Below are 19,965 nucleotides of genomic sequence, written 5' to 3'. Positions count from 1 at the left end.
TTCATGCATTTTTAACCCTTTAATAAATTATTCGCAATTCGCAATTTTCAGTGTAAGAACGGGCCTTGACCGATCTTATGCACTAGGTTCCCGACGAACACGCACTGCCCTTACACCTACATCTCACCCTTGCTCTGAGTCAGTACGAGCAGCACGCTAGAACACGCTTTGAGTGTTCGTGCCAGGCATGCACACCTTCTTTTCCGGTTACGCATTTTAACTCGGCCTGGGGTGGTACATTACGTAGGGTTTGATGACCTCACTTGTTTGAAAAAAAGGGTGAAGATTGAAAACAATAAACAGCAAAAGAGAATTTATTTTATAAAAATCAAGTATCAATAGTAAGAGAATGATGAGCGTATTTTAAAGAATAAAAATGAGAAGCTAGATGTATTAGATATAAAGTTAGACAATAGTTAATAAATAGAGATACAAAACAAGCTTAGATTATAGTAATGATAATTTATAGGACAGATAAAGAATTATTCAAATAAATAAATTCGCAATAAAATTAAAAAAGATAAGGCGAATGATAAATAGACTTGATATTACTAGTACATTAAGGAAAAGTATATTTTAATGGAAAAAAACAAAACAAAGTTTGTTACAGCAGTATCAATTGATAGAAAAGAGTGGAAAAGCTTTGAGAGATAAGAGAATCAAAAGTTAGTAAAATTAAAATCAAATGTTGGATATTAAATAGAAGAATCAGTGAAGAATTGGGAATCAGAAGAGCAAAATAAAAATAGGAGATAGGTGGTAGCTGAGCATGAAGAGAAGAGAAACCCCGTTGTGCGATGTTTCAGGTACATCCACAGCAGTTGACTCAACATACTGCGAATCAAAACAATACCGTCTACAATCACAAATTACTTCCCTTTCCCACATTGTTGCGCCCCTTTCTTTTAGCCGTCTCGACTCTGACCCGAGGTGGTCAAAGGTTTACGATTCGTTTCCACAGGCCACCAGCTAGGTCATCATGAAAACCAAGCCAACGTGGAGGTAAGAAAATAGGACACTCGCAAGGAACCAGAGCTATACTGTTCTGATCAAGATAATTCGGATGATCTAACAGAACTACGGATGTAGTTAGTTACGCTCCTTCCAGGATGTTCCTTACGTGGACGTCAACCGAAGAGCACGCAACAAGGTCAGTGCCATTGCATGCTCTTAGGTATTAATCCTTGGCCTGCTTAACCCTTTAATAAATTATAATTTAAAATTTTTTTTAAAAGAAGCTGCTTTTTCTGGTGTGCAGGCCAAGGATTCTATTTCTTCTATTTCTGATTTTCTAATTCGACTGATTTTCTAATTCGGATTCTGTTCACTATCCACCATTTTATTTTGATTGCATGATCCTTTGTTTCTCTTATTTTCATATACTCTAATGCATCTTTTTGTTTTGTTTTTGTTTGTTTCCATTTCATGTCGTGTCTGGACCTACGGTTGGAGAACGATTGCACCACGACAACCACTTCGGAGTGATATTATCACACTGGAGACAACAGCAACAACATTAGAAACCCTGATTTCACTCAGGTTCCCGAAAGTAACTGTATCGGTATTTTATAGTGTTTATATTTTACTAACATCCCTTTCTTTGCAGAGCATGGACTACATCATAAAGCGCCAAAGTGGGAAAGGGAAGTAATTTGTGATTGTAGAAGGTATTGTTTTGATTCACAGCATGTTGAACTAACTGTTGTGGATGTACCTAGAACATCGCAACTCGGAGTATCTCTTCTTATTATCTCCAACTACTTTAGTCCTGTTTCACTTATCTGTCAAGACTCCTCTACTCTATTTGCCAGTTTTAACTGCTGTGTTTTCCCTAACATCCCCAATCGGCTTCTAAAGTTGTCATTAATGGTATCTAAGCTTATATGATATTATTTATCATTTATCAAATAGCTTTTTTTTTTCATAAATTATTGCCTATATTTTTAATTTACTTCACTCTGTACTCTTCTTTCCTTCAACATACAATTATTCTTTCAGTATCGAACTTTATCCTTTATTGTCTACAACTTTCCTTTATTGTCTATAGAGCAATCTACGTGCGTATGTATTGCGTGTACGTACACGAAAAAAAGTGAGGTTAAATTTTGTCCGGCCAGCAAAATCAAATGGTGCGCTAGTGTGTGTACGCAAAACGTCATAAAGCTCTATTGTTTTAATCTCAGCTTCTTGAGGTTGGTGGTTATTATTGTTGGGATGCCAGGTCGGAATTTGAAAAGTCTGGACTACTGCGTGAAAAATGCACTTTGCGCGCAACAATAACAGGAGAAAACCACGTCCTCCACGTCGAGCTGTCAAACGGGTTGTCTATTTTTTTAAGGGTTGAAATGGATGGAAATAAACATTTTTGTGCATGTTTTTATAGTGAAATTGTCTCAGGAACACGAATATGATAATATTATCACCGGAAAATTTGATCTTAGGGGCCCAGAGCAAAAATATACAACCAAAAAATTCACTTAAAGAAAAAGTGTCTATTGTATGTATAGTAGTTTAACTTTACCTAAAGCGTTATCAGTCTCAGATGGTAGTCCCAGATGTCGCCTGCAAGCTCCAGGTTGAATCGAGTTGATATCAACACTTTTTTATTTGAGTTTGAAAATTGAGCAGTTGCTTCTCCCCGTATTTTGTTGGATTTTTAAAGCCCTTTCAGATGCATTTTGAAATTTAGTTATGGTTTGCCCAAGTTACAGCCCTTTAATATTTTTGAAGTTTTTTAACCTTCAAACTTTGTGTCCCGGTTTGCCCCACTCCCCGTTGACCTAGAGTGCTCATATTTTGGTCAGATGCTAGTTTGATATGTACAAACAATCCCTGGAAATTTCAGGCACATTGGTGAGGTCGATGAGAGATGGGTATGCTTTGCTCGTGGACTCGCTCAAAACGATAAAATCGGGATTTTCATGTCAATTTTAGGTTTTATTCTAGGAAAAAGAATATGATCAGCAGAAGCATTAAACATGTTTAAAACAATCTTTATTCACACATTTGTGCCCGTCCACAGAATAAGCAAATGCCTAATCTTCATTACTGGCGTTCTCGGAAGACCGATCAGGCTCCATTTCTTCGTCACTGCTTTCGAAAAAGCTCGACGATGAGTATTGGTCGCTCTCGTACAATCCGGGGCACGACTGGCAGCGGCCATCCGAGTCGTACTCGTCCTCGTTCCGGTAGATGATGTGAGTCACGTACGAGGAATCCGCCTTGAGCTTTTTGTTGCTTCTTGCAGGACCGTATTTGTGCAACAGTGGTTGCACCCCGGAACCTTGCCAACTAAAGCTGAAAATCACTTGAGCATCTTTGCAGCATTTTATTTCCGGGACAAAGATCGTCACTGATTGCTGCTCCTGTTGGGTCAGGTCGTAGCGAACGGTTAGGTTGCGCTGTTTGGAGTTGGAATACTTGTATTCGGAGAAAACAGGGCTTATGGTGGAACTTATGTTGAGACACAACTCGAGTTCCGATTTGATCCGTCCGTGCTGCGGTCCCAATTGCGGGTTCGCTTTCAGGCAAATCTTGATCCCTTTCAACGTGAAGCATTTGAGAATTTTCATTTTAGATTTGTACGAATACGCTTGGAGAGCTTCCATGGGCTTTGAGCATTCCGCAAGCGGCTGCTCCGGTTCCTCAGGTTTGTCTTGGTCTTTCTTCGGGTAGAGTGAAAAGTGCTTGAAGTTGTAGCAGAACTTCTTAAGTTTAGAAACTTTTTGAATCAATTCGTCTGCAGTGCCCGCGGCGATTTCTCCGTTATGGTGATCAATCCAGGCCTGGATCGTTTGTCTAAGCTCAGCACGGGTACAGTAGATGGGGGAAGTGTCCAACATCATTTGGACAGCTCCCAGAGGCAGTTTAAGAAACGAGCTGTTTTCAAGGAACTCGTTCGCGGTTTCGCTGATCTTTGAGATGCATGCCTTCTTCAGCGAGGGCATGTCCCATTCGAATGCCAAGGCAAAGATCGTCACAAGGTCTTTCTTCCACGCCTCAACCGTATTGATTTGTCTGAGCATCATCTGCTCGAAGGAAGAGTTCATCTTTGAATCCAGCAGCAACATCCGGACCAGCGTGTAATGCTCCACAGCCTCGTCCAGAGTTCCGCCTTCCATTCGAGTCCAGCCATAATACACGAACTGCATAACTTTAACAAAGGCAGAGTACGGAACTCCCGGCAGGCGGATCTCCTTCTTGGTCGCTTCCACGAACGATCCGTACAGCATCGATCGGAAGTAGTCTGACATGGTGGCCAGAATCACGCGGTGGCCATGAAACGTCTTGGTCTCCGTGGATGTGGCGCCACCCTCATCGTTGTCCAGCACGATCGCAACGTCGGAAAGTTCCGGATTGTCGAACAACTTGTTTGGGGTGAATCCTCCACCAATTAAAGCCATTTTACTGTTGAAATATAATCAATTTTGTAGTAATGTTGAGGATATGCTTATGAAAATTATATCTTAGTTATATTTTACCTGATAATTTTAGTTCAAATTGCCGAAAAAAATAGCTTTACCACTTTTAAAATAAAATACTAAATACACGCTTACTTAAAACTGAGTCAATTTTCGTTAAATATTCCTACACGCAAAATCCAGATAACACAGATCTGTGTAAAAAAATTACACAGGTTGTTGTTCAGTTCTAGCTTTCATAATCTGAGTAATTTTTTTACACAGATCTGTGTAAAAAAATACACAGATTTTTGAAAAGCCGTTCTTTCAAATCTGTGTAAAAACAGTTGTCATTTTTTAACAGGCACCATTCAAGTTATTCGTGAAGTTGGTAAGTTTTATTTCTCTAATTGAGTTATTTCGTTATTTAAAATTAGTTTACTATTTCAGACTTTGGCCATCTTCCAAACTTTAACCAGTACCCAATGAAATGATTGTTTGTGGAACCTGGTAAGAATGTTTCTAGAAACTTTGAATACCTAACCTTACCTTGATTTTCCTTTTTTAGTTTCCGGAATATTCTTGTTGGTAAAAGTAAAAGTGGCCACAGGTTCCGGAAGCCAGCTTGGGTGGCACTTTACGACGTCATCCTCGTCGTCATTGTTATGTTGTTTTCGTCGCTATCGGGAGAAGCCAACTCTAACCCAAAAATAACGATAATCAACAGTCACAAACGGGCAAAAGTGCATCAAATGTGGCCAAAAATATTTTGTTAGTATATTTATTAGGTCAATAAACGAGAATAAATGATGTTTTATTTTTAAAATCAATCGAAAATCGTGTTTTAATTATAAAAACGGCAAAAAACCAGGTGCGGTAAAAATTACCCAGATCTGTGTAAAATTTTGCACAGATTGATGGTTGAAAAATTACACAGATTTAACAGACAACGGCTGAACACAGATCTGTGTACAAGGCTTGTACACAGATTCTGTGTATTCCAGGTTTTAGGCGATCTGTGTCAAATTTTACACAGATCTGTGTTATCTGGATTTTGCGTGTATATTGTAACTGAAAATCGCACTTTGCTGAGTTCGTTTTCGCACTTTTTCATACGATTTTTTCAGTTCGACTGCGATTACACTTTTTTGTGTAATCGCAGTCGAACTTAAAAAATCGTATGAAAAAGTGCGAAAACGAACTCAGCAAAGTGCGATTTTCAGTTACAGTTTACACTAAAATAAGTTCTATTAAAGTGTTAATGCTTACACGCAGAAAAATGTTTTGTAGATTCGTATCACACAAAGAAAAAATACTCTAAATTTAAAAAGATCGTTCGTTGGATTAAAGGTTCGCGTTGGTGAATATTCGTAGAAAGTTCAAACTTTTTAATTTAAAAGTTGAAAAGTTTTTGATGCTACCAAGCATTTATGGAACAAAATCATTGTATCGGTAAAAGTTTTTTACTTTTAATTGGAAAAAAAAACCTTTTATGGCAAAAATAAACTACATTTAATACTACAGTGAAAATTTCAGAAAAATTAGATTGATTTTTATATTTATTTTTAAAAGTTTAAAGCAGCATGCTTAAAAAAAAACACTTTTTATATTGTATTTAACGCTTCTGCTCAATGTTGGCCAACATCATAGTCCAAGCTGTACCGATTCTCACGGTACGCCACCGGTCATTTCCGAAGACCCCAGTCTGGATGGTTCCGGATGGTTGTTTCGTCGCGCAACAGCAGTGTAGAGAACAGGATGGTCACGTTGCCGGCCTTCATCAGGGGAGTCTTAGAGGAGTTGGCGTTATTGTTCAGGAAGGGGTATCGACGTTTCCCGACCGGGTAGTGAAGTGCCTGAACCCCGTTCAGGTTCCCGATCCTGGAAGCGCATCCGGAACATGGGGTTGAAGAGGCCTTCATCCCGTGTGCGTTCATTACCAAATCAAACAAGACCTCGATCAAGACCAAAACAAAGATACAGTTTCAATTCAACATTTTATTCAGATTTTTGCGTAGTCAGTTTACGTAACCAAGTTGAACACTTTTGTCAATTCAAAAGCACAAGTTTAATCTTCAGCGCTGTCGTTCTCGGACAGGTCAGTTTCCATTTCACTGCCGTTGCCACCGTAATAGGGCGACGAAGTATAAGAGTCGTAATCATCAACCGGAATGGGACATTCCGGACATCGGCCATCTGTATCGTAGTCTTGGTTCTCGTAGATGATGTGCGTCACCAACGTGGAGTCGGTTTCGATATTCTTGTTACATTTCGCAGGACCATAATTTAGCAGCAACGGTTGCACACCAGAACCTTCCCAGCTAAAGTTGAACATCACATTGGTTTCCGAACAGCAAACGATTTCTCGGAAAAAGATCGTCACCGTCTGCTGCTCGTGCTGGGTGAAGTCGTAGCGAACCGTTAGATTGCGCTGGTAGTCGTTGAAATTGACACTGATTTTAAAACACAGCTCAAGGGAACGTTCTTTTATTACGTAACGCGAAAAATCGGACTTTTAGACCCCCTCCCCCCCCCCTCGTAACAAAATTTCCATACAAATTTTAAAAAATTTGTATGGAGCGTAACACGGCCTCCGACCCCCCCTCCCCCCTACTGCGTTACGTAATAAAAGAACGCTCCCCAAGCTCCGATTTGATACGTCTGTGCTGCGGGCCAAACTTTGGGTTCGCTCTCAAACAGATCTTGACTCCTCGCAAGCCGATGCACTTGAGCATGATCATTTCAGATCTGTACAAATACTCGTGTGAAGTCACGAGCAAAGCTTCCGTCGGTTCCGAACACTCTCCAAGCGATAGAACATCCACCAGCTTGTGTGTGTCCTTTTTCTGGCAAATTGAAAGCACCTTGAAATCGTAGCAAAGCGCCCCGAATCTGTAAACTTTCCTGTTCAGCTCAGCAGCAACATCGGTGGAGATTTCTCCTTTGTGGTGTTCGATCCAGGCTTGGATCGCTCGCTTCAGCTCGGCCCGAGTGCAGCAAATGTTGGAAGTGTCCAAAATCATTTGGACAGCTCCCAATGGCAAGTCCACAAACGAGCTATTTTCAACGTACTCGTTCGCGGTTACTCCGAATCCGGAGGAGCATTTTTTCCGCAGGCGCGACATGTCCCATTCGAACGTCAAGGCGAAAATCTTCAGAAGATCTTTCCTCCAAGACTCATTCATCTCCATTTGAACCTGCATCCATGATTCAAAGAAAAATTTCATCTCAGTATTGATCAGCAGCATCTGGACCAGAGAGTAAAACTCCACGGCCTCTTCCAGCGTCCTGTTAGCACACGGGACGGTTTTGCCCAGATAAACGACCTCCATTATTTTGAGGAAAATCGAGTACGGAACTCCCGGCAGGCGGATCTCCTTCTTGGTCGCCTCCACAAACGAGCCGTACAGCATTGAGCGGAAGTAGTTCGACACGGTGGCCAGAATCACGCGGTGGCCATGGAACGTCTTGGTCTCCGCGAAAGTGTCGTCCTCCTCATCGTTGTCCAACAAGATCGCAACATCGGAAAGCTCCGGATTGTTGAACAGCTTGTTTACGTGTTTTGAAAATCCTCCACCAGTCAGAGGCATTTTTCTGATGAAGTATTTTTTTTATTATTTTGTGAACTTTGTGGATATGTTTGTAACAATTCATTTTATTGCAGATTTTGTTACCTTTCGAGTTTCCTTTCTGTATGAGAATTTCAACAAACAGAAACTTTTCGAAAAAATAAACAAATAATACACGCTCACCTTAAATGACTATTTTAACTCAATTCACACAGATCTGGAGATTTTTTTTAAAAGGTCCAATAAACCAAATTTCCAGTTTTTGCTTTTTGGGTGTTTTTGAAACTGCCTTGAGTCAGGGGTATTTATTGGAAGCATAGTAACCTACGACCAGTTGACCAGTTAACATAGTTACCTTAGTTGTTGATTGGAAATAAATGTTCATTCTCGTTTCAAACCTCAAACCCATTGGACGTGTTTTACCCTGCTAAAAGGTTATGGGCCTTTGCACCAAGTCAAGAAATTTTTGCAAGTAACGGACGGAAACGGAAGTTTTGAAGATGCCTAGAACTCGCCGCAGTGGAGGAAGCTTTCCGGAAGTTGCACCAAATGGAAACGGTGGTTCGGTGGAAGTAGCTGCAGGTGGAAGCGGCAGTGGCCAAGGTCCGAATGGAACCGGACAAGCGGCAAACGGAAACGGAGGAGCCGGCAACGGCGGGAATGGAGCCCCGCTAGCCCAAGTTAGGAACGTTCGGGTCACGAGTTCGGTGGCCATGCCGGCGATCGAGAAACTAAAGGGTCGGGAGAACTACTCGACGTGGGCGTTCTCGATGCGGATGACCCTGATCCGCGAGGGCAGCTGGCCTGCCGTGCGACGAGCGGAAGGTGACATCGTGACGGAAGACCTGAAGGAACGGGCGCTGGCTACGATCTGTCTGGGTGTAGAAAACACCAACTTCGGTCTCATCCAGGACGAGGAAGACCCGAAGGAAGTCTGGAGGAAGCTGGCGGCTTCGTTCCAGGACAAGGGATTGCCGAGGAAGTTCGGTCTGCTCAGGAAGCTGACGTCGATTCGCCTCGAGGACTGCGCGAGCGTTGAAGAGTACGTCAACGAGCTTATGACGACCTCTCACAAGCTCACTGCGATCGGTTTTAAGGTCGACGATGACTGGATGGTAGCTTTGCTGTTCATGGGACTGCCAAGCTACTACGAGCCCATGGTCATGGGTCTGGAGGCCTCGGGGGCTGCTCTGACACCGGATTCAGTCAAGGCCAAGATCCTGCAAGACGTGAAGCACGAGAAGGGGCCGACCAACGCCGGATACGACAGTGCATTTTGTACCAGGGGTACAAGTTCGAGTCGGACCAGGGAGCCGCTGCAGTCAAGACCAGAAAAGCGATGCTTTGTATGCGACAAGCCGGGACATTTTGCGGCCAAGTGTCCAGAGAAGCGGATCGAAAAATCGAAGCCAATAGCCTGGTTCAGCACGGACACGACGGATGGTGTCCATGCAGGCGCATGGTATTTGGACTCAGGAGCATCGTGTCACCTAGCAACTTCGGAACAGAACTTCAACGGAGAGGAGTCTGTGCAGTTCGTCGTTGGAACGGCGAACAACGGTTCGATGACGGCGGTCTCAAGAGGAAACGTGGCATTGGAGTGTCCAGACGGCAGCTTGGACATTCGCGGAGTGCTGAAGATCCCAGACCTGGCCTCGAATCTGCTCTCGGTGAGTACAATCTGTAAAGAGGGCCACATGGTGATCTTCACGGCAAAGCAGTGCAAGATACTGGATGAAGACGGTAAGCAGGTCGCTTCCGGGCGAGAGGAGGGCGGACTGTATCGATTGGCCGAGATGAAGCTGTCGCCGAAGATGGACGAATCGGTCGTGTGTCGACCGGAGAGGGCGTTTCTGGTCAACACGGCGAAACTGATGGAGAAGACGGCAGAACCGGTTGCAGAGGATGAGCAGTCCGGCACGAACGATCGGACCGTTGCGGTAGACGGTGATGGTGAAGCTCGTGGGGAGGCTGGCCTTGCGCTCCCGCCGCAACAAGATAGACCCGTTGACACTTGTCAACAAGAGTCGAGGCACAGCGGCCGGGAGCGCCGTTGTCAAGGCAAGTACGATGACGTTTGTTCCGGTACACTTTCTGTCGCGGATTTTTATCCACAGCCTGCTACAGTGAAGGACGATTATTTCTTGGAGGACGGTCCACTGAGTGTCGAGGTCATGCGGCGACCTGACTGTGAAGCTGAGAACGGACCCAATCTCGACGGCGGAGCTGATGCGAGAGGTCAAGCAGCTGCCGTACGTGAACCAGGAAGAGGACGAATGAGCGAATTTACGGTTCCGGCGTTCAAGAGGTTGCTGTCTATCGCGCTGGACGAGTTTGCCGACGTGGAATCCTACGTGGACGAGTTCATGGCACTGGCTCGTGGTCTAGAGGATAACGGTTACGTGATTGGAGAACCAATGCTCGTGGCGTTGTTGCTGATGGGACTGCCGGTGAGCTGTGATTCCTTGGTCCAGGATGTGGAGAGCTCGAAGATGTCGCTGGAGGCTGCGAAAACTCGGATTCTTCGGGACGTTCGTATGATGCAGGAGGAGTTCGAAGGAAGTCGGATGGCGCGTGAGTCCGCCGAAGGGCTAGGAGATGGAGGCGATACCGATTGAGGAGGAGTCAGGGGAACAATCGGGTTCGCCGCTTAGTCCGTTAGGGAAGTTTTTTCAATGGTCGTAGTTTAAGGAGGAGTATTGGAAGCATAGTAACCTACGACCAGTTGACCAGTTAACATAGTTACCTTAGTTGTTGATTGGAAATAAATGTTCATTCTCGTTTCAAACCTCAAGACTACTGGACGTCTTTTTACCCTGCTAAAAGTATTATAAAAACACCCAAAAAGCAAAAACTAAAAGAAAACAGATTGTCTAGGACAGCGATTCTCAACCTTCTTCTAGGCCGGTACCCCCTGCCATGTAAATCAAGTAGGCTTGGTACCCCCGTTGAGAATCGCTGGTCTAGGGGAAACAGATTGGTCGATGCAAATAAATAGGCACTGGCTGTCGTGACTTTCGCCCGATTTCTTTCGAATTTCTTTTATTTCGGACACAAATAATAACACACGTCTTTTCATGCCCAAACAAAACACACGACTCCACACTAATTCACTACACTGGCAACGTTTGTTTTGCGCTTGCAACACTGCCACTTTTGCTGGGCGTTAAGGGCGGTTGGTGTCCAGCGCGTTTGGACCTGTTGGCCGCAGTTGCGAACTCAAGTTTGAGTTGGAGAACAGGGTCCTATTATGTACAAGTATAAAAAAAACACGATTTAAAACAATTTCTGATCACTTTTTTCACTTTAGGCCGTTGCAAATATTTTTCAAAGTTTATGTGGCCCCTCCCCCAAAAATTTTTTTTTTCCAAAAAACTTCAAAATTTCCTATGAAAATAGAAGTCTAATCAACTGAAAACAATCTAAAATGCATTTTTCTGCATTGATAATCATATTTAGCATGTTTGGGCTTGTTTAAAAATGTTTTGCATTTTTATGAAATTCCAATGTACAGCACCGCAAAAAAAATATTTTTCGCAAAAAATAAAATTTTCGTCAATAGGTCTATTCCCGTACTTGCAGAATTGCAGAATTTCTGCAGCTTCTGCAGAATTCTGCAGCCAGCATAAGTCACTTTTTTGCAGCACGTTCCCGTACTTTTCAGCTCGCTCTCTTCATCTCTCTCTTTTGCAGAAGTTCTGCAAGGAGAGAAGCGGCAAAAATTTTGCCTGGGTAGCGCGTTCCAGTACTTTTTCTGCAACATTGTACACAGTTGAGTGGATTTACTCAAATTGGGTATTATTTTTTTTTATTTCAAAATAATTAAAAAAAAATGGTTGACAAAAAAGGTAATTGAAAGAAGTTTACCTCTAGAACTGGGACATTATTGTTTTATGCAGCACAACATTTTATTTAAAAAATCAAGGATGTATTATTTATTAAGTAACTAGAAATTTATTATGCTTAGGTAGAAATCGTACATTAGAAACAACTTAAAATTTTTACATCAGGTAAACAATTTTACAAATGAGAGTGGCAGGTACATTTAATTAATATGATAAAAAAATACAAACAAAGGTTTTATATCGAAGGGACCATAAATACATGTTTGAAAGCAGAATGTTTGAAAGATTATTCAGGATAACATAAATAAATAATGACTGGATGTCACATAAAGTACAACGGTGACGCAGTAAAATTTACAAATAAAAAAAATGATCACAAACTCAAAAATTAATTAAGCACTCTGGAAATTAAGAAATCCATAATCAAAAATATAAAAACTTTAAAAAAAAATTGGATATTTGAGAAATTTAAAAATGCAAATAATTATATCAGAAAAAAAAACCAAAAATCGTAAATTCAAAGCTCAAAAGATCAAATAATTAAAAACGAAATATTTCAAAATAATTAAAGTTCAAAAATCTTAATTTAAAATATTCAAAATAAAAAAGGTTGAAAAAAATTCAAAATAAAATAACAAAAGATTTTAAATATTTATGAGTTCAGAAAACAAAAAATTCAAAAGCTACAGTTAAAAATAATTAGATAGAAACTTAAAGAAATTATAACTTCAAATACAAGTAACATTAAAAAATTCTGTAAATCAAAATTTTTAAAACTCAAAAATAAACAACAGTCAAAATTTTCATTCTCTAAATCCTCTAAATTTGAGTTTCTAACCTAAAATATGACTTCAAAAAATGTGTATTTATAATGATTCAATATGACGTAGAAATTAAAAGTTCAAGAATTTAAGAATTTAAAAATGCAAGAATTTGGGATTTTAATTTCAACAATATAACATTTTTTTTTGGTTCATATAAGAATACATATTGGTAGCACTGTTAAAGGTATAATTTATTATTTGCCAATTAAATTTACCTGTTATTTAACACACATATTTAGTATATTCCGAGGTATATTCAAAAAATATTCATTAGGCTTTCTAGTCAGAAATTTACCATCACATTCAAAGAATGTTTACATGACAGCTGGACGTTTGTTTGCATCAGGTTTCCTATCTCTTTCTAGCAATTTTTTTGTCAGGCGACTTCTAGCTGTTTTTTTTTTACTGACCGCCCGATATGTCAACCAACATACTTCGCAGGGCTGTGACAGCTACAGCTCGATCATTGTTTGCATCAGGACACTGTGACGAAGAGTTCGTCATTTTTGGGTTAAATTATATTTTTTTCACTGGGCCTAGAAAGCCTTATAAACAAATATTTATTTGAAATTGTTAAACTCAAAAGAAATGTGTATTTTAAAAGTTTTTCAAAACAATTTGTTTTTATAGTACAATTTTTTGTTGGGGTACTAGCCGTGCTGTAATACTATGGCTTAAGTTATTATTTTTTATCAGGTAAAAATATAAACACTAAAAAAATCGCTGTATCATTTAAATAAATGAACTAAGCCTGAAATCGTTTACATAAAAAAATCGTTCTCAATAAAACCAGACATAAAAAAAATAACCCAAAATCATTTTTTATTACAACTTATAATAAAATGCTTAATTTCACCCAACTAGCAGATTTTATGTAAGCGTGTAGCCAACATCCAGCCACAGCTGCCAGAACATGAAAAATTAAATTTTGTTTGTTTTGATTGGTTATTTGAAATCCTAGCAAATTTACCATGTCCGACGCGGAGAATCCTCCCCCGAAAAGGTCTTCCGAAGACGTTGAACCAGAAGAAGACGATGAGTGGATTGGACCGCTTCCGTCCGCGGCAGCTCCGCCCAAGAAGCGCAAAGGTTTGTTGGAATCTCTCAATGTTTACGTTTTGCAGCTAACCATTTAATTTTGTCAACTTTTATTGCAGTGCTCGAGTACGAGAAGCTCTACCTGGATAACCTGCCGAGCACGGAATGTTACGAAAAGTCCTTCATGCATCGGGACGTCATCACCCATCTGGTGGTCACGCGGACCGATTTTATCGTGACGGTTAGCGTGGACGGGCATGTCAAGTTCTGGAAGAAGATGGAGCAGGGCATCGAGTTTGTGAAGCACTTCCGGAGCCATCTGGCTCCGATCGTTGCGCTGGCCGCAAACCACACCGGAACTTACCTGTGCACGGCCTCGGTCGACAAGAACGTGAAGGTGTTTGACGTGATTAACTTCGACATGATCAACATGCTGAAGCTGGAGTACGTTCCGTCGAGTGCACTCGAGTGGATCCACAGCACGGGCGATGCGATCGCGTATTTGGCGGTGTAGGTTCCCCACATCTAGGTTCCTTGAAACTTACTCTAATGCTTATAATCTTCCCTTCCTTTCAGTGCCGACCAAGACTCCAACAGCATCTACATCTACGACGGCAAGGGAACCAACGAAGCTTTGCACGTGCTGGAAAAGCTCCACTCCAAGCCGGTCGTCCTGATCAGGTACAATCCAGTGTACGAGCTGACCGTGTCGATTGACCGCGGTGGCATCCTCGAGTACTGGCTCGGTTCGCGCCACGACTTTAAATTTCCCTCGAAGCTGGTCCACTTTGAGTCCAAGCTGGACACGAGCCTGTACGAGTTTGCCAAGAACAAAACTGTCGTCACGTCGTTGGCCTTTTCCGTGGATGGGAAAAAGTTTGCCACCGTGTCGACCGACCGGAAGGTGCGCGTGTTTGGTCTGCTCAGCGGGAAGTTGCTGCGCGTGTACGATGAAAGTTTGGCCCGGTACAGCGAAAGTCAGCAGCTGTCGCAGGCGCTGTCGAACATGGAGTTTGGGAGACGGTATGAAGTTTGTTTGAAGTTTAAGGGGCGTTCAATAATTGCATTCTCTCATTTTTAGAATGGCCAACGAGCGGGACCTGGAAAAGTCCGACTCGTTCAGTTTGATCAACATCAGCTTTGACTACAGTGGGCACTTTATTGTGTATCCGACGATGCTGGGAATCAAGCTGGTGAACATTGAGACGAACAAGCTTGTGAAAATCATTGGCAAGAATGACAATTTGAGACCGCTGCACGTGGCGCTGTTTCAGGTGAGTACATTTTTTTAAACAGTTTCCTAACAGGGGCGTTAACTTGCAGAAGTTCAAAAACTCAAGACAAACATTTGACTCACTGTATGCGTAGAACGGCAGTAAATCTCTTTATGGTTTCTTGAAAGACCTGATATAGATAAATAGTTTCAACCTGGGTGATGAATAGAGAGAATGCGTAACGTGATTTTCTAATGATCCCACTTTGTTTACATCTACAAAGTAGGAGGCTGTTCAAGCACAAACATGACTTTTTTCTTACTGGTAAACGGGCTGTTTTATAAACAGTAGTATGTGTTTTATTTTTTCTAGTTTTTTACATTGTTGCTGGAAAATTGTGCGTGTTTTTAAGTTTCGATCGGTTAGAAGAGGTTTTTCGTTTTTACGGGTGACAAATAACTGCGGCGAGAGTGTGTTTCTGTGATGTCGCAGGTAAATTCCCTGGCTGATTTTGGAATCTTCCTGGTCCAGCGAAAAAACATTGCTGATTCTAGCGAAACTGAACCAACAAACAGAGAAGATTATCACTAAACCAGTAGGTTTTCAATCGGAATCAAACAATAAAGACAGCTTCTGTATAAATAAAACCGCATTGACAACAAAAAAAATCATCCATTCATAATTATAAAAAAATGACGATCTCGTCGTCAACTTTCTTAAGATTTCTTGACTTCAATTTCTGGTTCTAAAAGCCACACATTTTTTATTCCTGCAAAAAAAAAAAACAATTTTTAAAGATCGATAACAATATTCTCTACTTTTGGCGAACAGTAAATTGGTTCCACTTTGACAGTTCAAAATTAAGGCCGTTTTGCGAAGACGGCTATTCAGCATCCAGGTTTTAACCTTTAAAATTCCTTCTTCCAGGGTCGCGTGAAAAACTCAAAGGCCGCGATAACGCTGGAACACGAAGCGTCGGACAATCCCACGCTGCAGTCGGTTATGAACGATCCGACGCTGTTTTGCACCGCTTACAAGTGAGTTTAATTGATCTATTTACGGAAGCATTTAATAAAACTTTAATAAAACCATTTCAGAAAGCAACGATTCTACCTCTACAGCAGACGTTTGCCGTCGGACCTGCAGGACGTGGATCGCGACGTGTTCAACGAGAAGCCCTCCAAAGAGGACATCATCTCCGTCACCGAAGGACAAGGTACGATCGACTTTTTGTTTGGTTTTAGATTGCTGTTGTTTGTAATAATGGGAAACCTTTTAAATTAACTGCTTTTCACAATCAAAGGAGAAGGTATTTTACTAATTGAATGAAGCATTGTTCAGTTGTGGTTAGTTAGTTATGATTCTAACTTAATTTCTTTCCCGCAGGTTCGCAGAAAATCTACGACCACGCCGTCATTCACACGACGATGGGCGACATTCACATGCGACTCTTCGGCAAGGAATGTCCCAAATCGGTGGAGAACTTTTGCGTGCACAGTAAAAACGGTTACTACAACGGGCACATCTTCCACCGGGTCATCAAGGGCTTTATGATCCAGACGGGTGATCCGACGGGCACGGGAACCGGCGGCCAGTCGATTTGGGGCGGCGAGTTTAAGGACGAGTTCTGCTCGACGCTGAAGCACGACCGGCCGTACACGGTCAGCATGGCCAACGCTGGTCCGAATACGAACGGAAGTCAGTTCTTCGTGACGGTGCTGCCAACGGTGAGTTGAGTTTAACTTGGAGAAAATATAAATATTATAACCTTCTCTTTCTTCTCTTCTCTCATGTTTAGCCCTGGTTGGACAACAAACACACCGTCTTTGGGCGCGTCCACAAGGGCATGGAGGTGGTCCAGAACATTTGCAACAGCAAAACGAATCCCAAAACGGACAAACCGTACGACGAAATTCGGATAATTTCAATTAACCTCACTTAGAAAAAGACGTAATCGATTGTGTTTTACTAGTTCACCTAATTCATCTTAACAGAAATAAAAAATGTTCACTCAATCACACAACATTATATGCCGGCGGAGGCTTTTGGTACAGTTCCGGTGATTTTATCACGTCCTCGTACAGGGGCGGCGGTTGGGGTGGTTCGTCTGAAAGATGAAAAATAGGATTAATAAAACTGAAGAACCTCTCTAGAAAAGATCGCGTACAGCGTGGTGGTTGATCGGGACTCGTTTGTCGTTCCTGGTTTTGTGAGCCGTAAACCGTAAAGATGTAGTACTGCTGGCCTGAGGGAAGCGGAAGAGATTTGTAGGATATTGGTCAGTTTGTTTTAAAATCTTGTTTTTAGACTTCTTACTATTGTTTCTTGTTCGTTGTGAATCGTACTCGTGCTCAGTGCCCTGCATGCCAAAGTAGTATATACGGCGCTGAAAAGAACGAAAAAATACGCAAGTATTTCAATAAATTTATATTTTACAAAATGTTTTAGAATAACTTTTTTTTCTCGGAAAATGGAACATTCCCACCCCAAAACAGGAATTTTTCAAGTAATTTTTTTCTCAACCCTTTCCGATTTGTAGACATGTAAGAGCAATTCCATGTCAAATAGGGAATCGGTTGTACCGGACTCTCTCAAATTTCAAGGAAACTTTGTAAACATGTTATCCTACGCTTATTACGTCTTTATGAAATGTTAGTCTTGATTTTAAAAAATTGAAAATATTTTTTTTTCGGAAAGCTCGGAAAATTTCACGATGGTTTCATATTTTAACATTGAAAATCGAACAATAAGTTGCTGAGATATCAACGTTAGAAAACGGTGGAATCTTTGGGTGAGACTTAGAAAACATCAATTTTCCTGCTTTTTAACCTTTGCATGGCAATATCTCAGCAACTATGGGTCGTATCAACAAAGTTCAATAAAGCAAAATATAGAGAATTTACTAAGCTTTTCAAAATTATTGTTTTCAAAGGTGAGCACACCTGGGCACTAATTTAAAAAAAATGAAAAACTGCGATCATTTTTAAAAAAGTTACTTAAAAAGGGTTATAACTTGAAAACGGTGCACTTTCACTAAAGTACTTTTTGATTGCAAATTTGATTTTACATCGAAAAATGAAGCTGAAAAATTTTTGCAACCAATATTTCGATTTTTTGAAAAAAAAAAAAAAAAAAAAATAGTGTTGATTCGAAAATTTATAACTCGGTCAGAGATTTTTTGCACAACCTGGAAATTTCTGAAAAGTTGGCATTTTGTGTCCCCTAAAACATAAAAAAATAAAAAAATAGCAAATCAAGTAAAATGCAAATCAAGTTTTAGTGACAAAAAGTTAAATAAAAAATCACCATTTTTTTACCGTGTATCATTCTTCAGTGTAGTCCTTATCCATTCCTACAACTTTGCGAAGACACCAATTCGATCAAAAAATTCCTTCATAAGATACAGATTTTTAAATTTTCATATATCATTTTTGTATGGACAGCTGCCAAATTTGTATGGAAAATTAAATGGACAAACTAATGATGCAAAATGGCTTCTTTGGGCATACCGAAGGCACCAAAAAAGTTTCAGTCGGATTAAAAAATACAAAAATAAATCGAATGACCGAAATCTCAGAGAATTGCTCGATAGTCAAATTTTCAATATTTTAAACGCGTTGGAAAGGTCTTTTGATCACCTATCCAAAGATAGGTTGCATGAGAGATCCGGACAGCGTTTTCATCAAAATATCTGAGATCCGACCTTCGAAAAGTGCATAAATAGCACTTAAGTGCTTATAACTTTTGATAAGGTTGTCAGATCTTCAATGTCTTGGACGCGTTGGACAGGTCTTTCAAATACCTTTCTGAAAATGTATAACATGACGGGTTTCCTTACAAAAATCACCCTTTTTACAATCTTTCGAACTTTAGTCAAAATCGTTTTTTTAGCATAACTTTTGAAGTACTTAACTAAACTGCATTATTTTTAATAGCGACTTATGGGACCCCAAGGCGGATCGAATGAGGCCAAAACGGACAAAATCGGTTCAGCCAATGTCGAGATAATCGAGTGACAATTTTTTGATCATCATCCCACCACACACACAGACATTTTCTCAGAATTTGATTCTGAGTCGATAGGTATACATGAAGGTGGGTCTAGGAGGTCTAATTGAGAAGTTAATTTTTCGAGTGATTTTATAGCCTTTCTTTAGTAAGGTGAGGAAGGCAAAAATCCGGTGAAATTTGCCCGTAAAAAGGTCAATTTTTCACTTTTCTGAAAATCGCCATATTAAATCCGGGTTTCGTGCTAACTAACTATTTTGACAGTTGGAAAACCCACCTTACCTTACTCACGCACACTATTAAAGCAAACGTCTGGTAGTGTGTGTGAACTCCGTGTAAAAGAGGTGCCAAACTAAAAAGTGACCCCGTTCGTTTGACAACAGTTGGTGTCAAACCATCGGGGTTTGAGTGTATACATTATGATCAAAAGTGCATTTTTAAAAATTGATCCTTTTGGCCAGTAGGTAAGTGGCATAAATTTGCGTGCTTGCTCGAGGCGGTGCTGTTGTTGGTAAGTTTATAGCCTAAATAGTATTTTTGAAGCTTTAATCGAGCATCAAAGTCTCCATACGACGAAGATAGGTGTTTGATTATAAAGGGTTTATTTTCCCTATCCATTAACAGGATTCTACGATACGATAAAACAATCGTATTAAAAGCATCGTATTAAAAGTACCATGCTTCTCCATCGAAATGAGTTCCCCGTACTCCAAAGTTTTTACAAAAGTTCATCACAGAATTGTGTTTTTAAATATTCACCATTTTTAGTTATGTTACGTAAACATTCTGAAAAAATATAGAAAAATATTTTCAGTTGTGGGGAAAGGGAAGGTAGTGTATCGTAACAAACTGGACCTTATCATGACACCTTAGGGAAGACGACCTATATGGAATGTTAACATTACCCTTAAAATGTTAACGTTAAGTTAAGAAATAACCACTGAATCCGCTTTTTAAATGCAGCTCCGATACTTGTCATAGCACGCAGAAAAATTAGGCATATTTGAATCAACAAAACGTTTTGTTGATTTGAAAATCAAAATTTTTGTTGAATCGACGCTAAACGT

At 40.6% G+C, this 19,965-nt stretch overlaps 4 protein-coding genes across 5 annotated transcripts in view; 1 reads left to right on the top strand and 3 right to left on the bottom strand.

The window, feature by feature from the left end:
• Positions 1-2,922: 2,922 nt before the first annotated feature.
• On the bottom strand, positions 2,923-4,567 carry LOC120414699 (uncharacterized). The gene is made up of 2 exons (XM_039575998.2): positions 4,482-4,567; positions 2,923-4,407 (listed from the first exon to the last, which is right to left on the bottom strand). Exon 2 carries the CDS (start codon positions 4,401-4,403, stop codon positions 3,036-3,038), a length of 1,368 nt encoding a protein of 455 aa, XP_039431932.1. The 5' UTR covers positions 4,404-4,407; positions 4,482-4,567; the 3' UTR covers positions 2,923-3,035.
• A 1,901-nt stretch (positions 4,568-6,468) lies between these two features.
• Positions 6,469-8,163, bottom strand: LOC120414692 (uncharacterized). The gene is made up of 3 exons (XM_052706968.1): positions 8,075-8,163; positions 7,023-7,994; positions 6,469-6,853 (listed from the first exon to the last, which is right to left on the bottom strand). Exons 2-3 carry the CDS (start codon positions 7,988-7,990, stop codon positions 6,469-6,471), a joined length of 1,353 nt encoding a protein of 450 aa, XP_052562928.1. The 5' UTR covers positions 7,991-7,994; positions 8,075-8,163.
• A 5,391-nt stretch (positions 8,164-13,554) lies between these two features.
• On the top strand, positions 13,555-16,913 carry LOC120414691 (peptidylprolyl isomerase domain and WD repeat-containing protein 1). The gene is made up of 8 exons (XM_039575981.2): positions 13,555-13,727; positions 13,796-14,186; positions 14,253-14,699; positions 14,758-14,950; positions 15,818-15,927; positions 15,988-16,106; positions 16,277-16,617; positions 16,689-16,913. Exons 1-8 carry the CDS (start codon positions 13,610-13,612, stop codon positions 16,830-16,832), a joined length of 1,863 nt encoding a protein of 620 aa, XP_039431915.1. The 5' UTR covers positions 13,555-13,609; the 3' UTR covers positions 16,833-16,913.
• Positions 16,836-19,965, bottom strand: part of LOC120414693 (uncharacterized) — a 52,848-nt gene continuing 49,718 nt past the window's right edge. For both annotated transcript variants that reach the window (XM_052707288.1, XM_039575983.2), the window contains exons 2-4: positions 17,207-17,276; positions 17,058-17,135; positions 16,836-16,997 (exon numbers count right to left, since the gene is read on the bottom strand). In XM_052707288.1, coding sequence (XP_052563248.1) covers positions 16,906-16,997; positions 17,058-17,135; positions 17,207-17,276 — 240 coding nt within the window. In that variant the 3' untranslated portion in view covers positions 16,836-16,905. The remainder of the gene's footprint in view (positions 16,998-17,057; positions 17,136-17,206; positions 17,277-19,965) is intronic.

The sequence above is a fragment of the Culex pipiens genome, chromosome 2 (assembly GCF_016801865.2).
Source record: "Culex pipiens pallens isolate TS chromosome 2, TS_CPP_V2, whole genome shotgun sequence".
Taxonomy (NCBI): Eukaryota; Metazoa; Arthropoda; class Insecta; order Diptera; family Culicidae; genus Culex; species Culex pipiens.
Note: the sequence above shows the minus strand (reverse complement) of the source record. Positions and strands in the feature narration are given on the sequence as shown.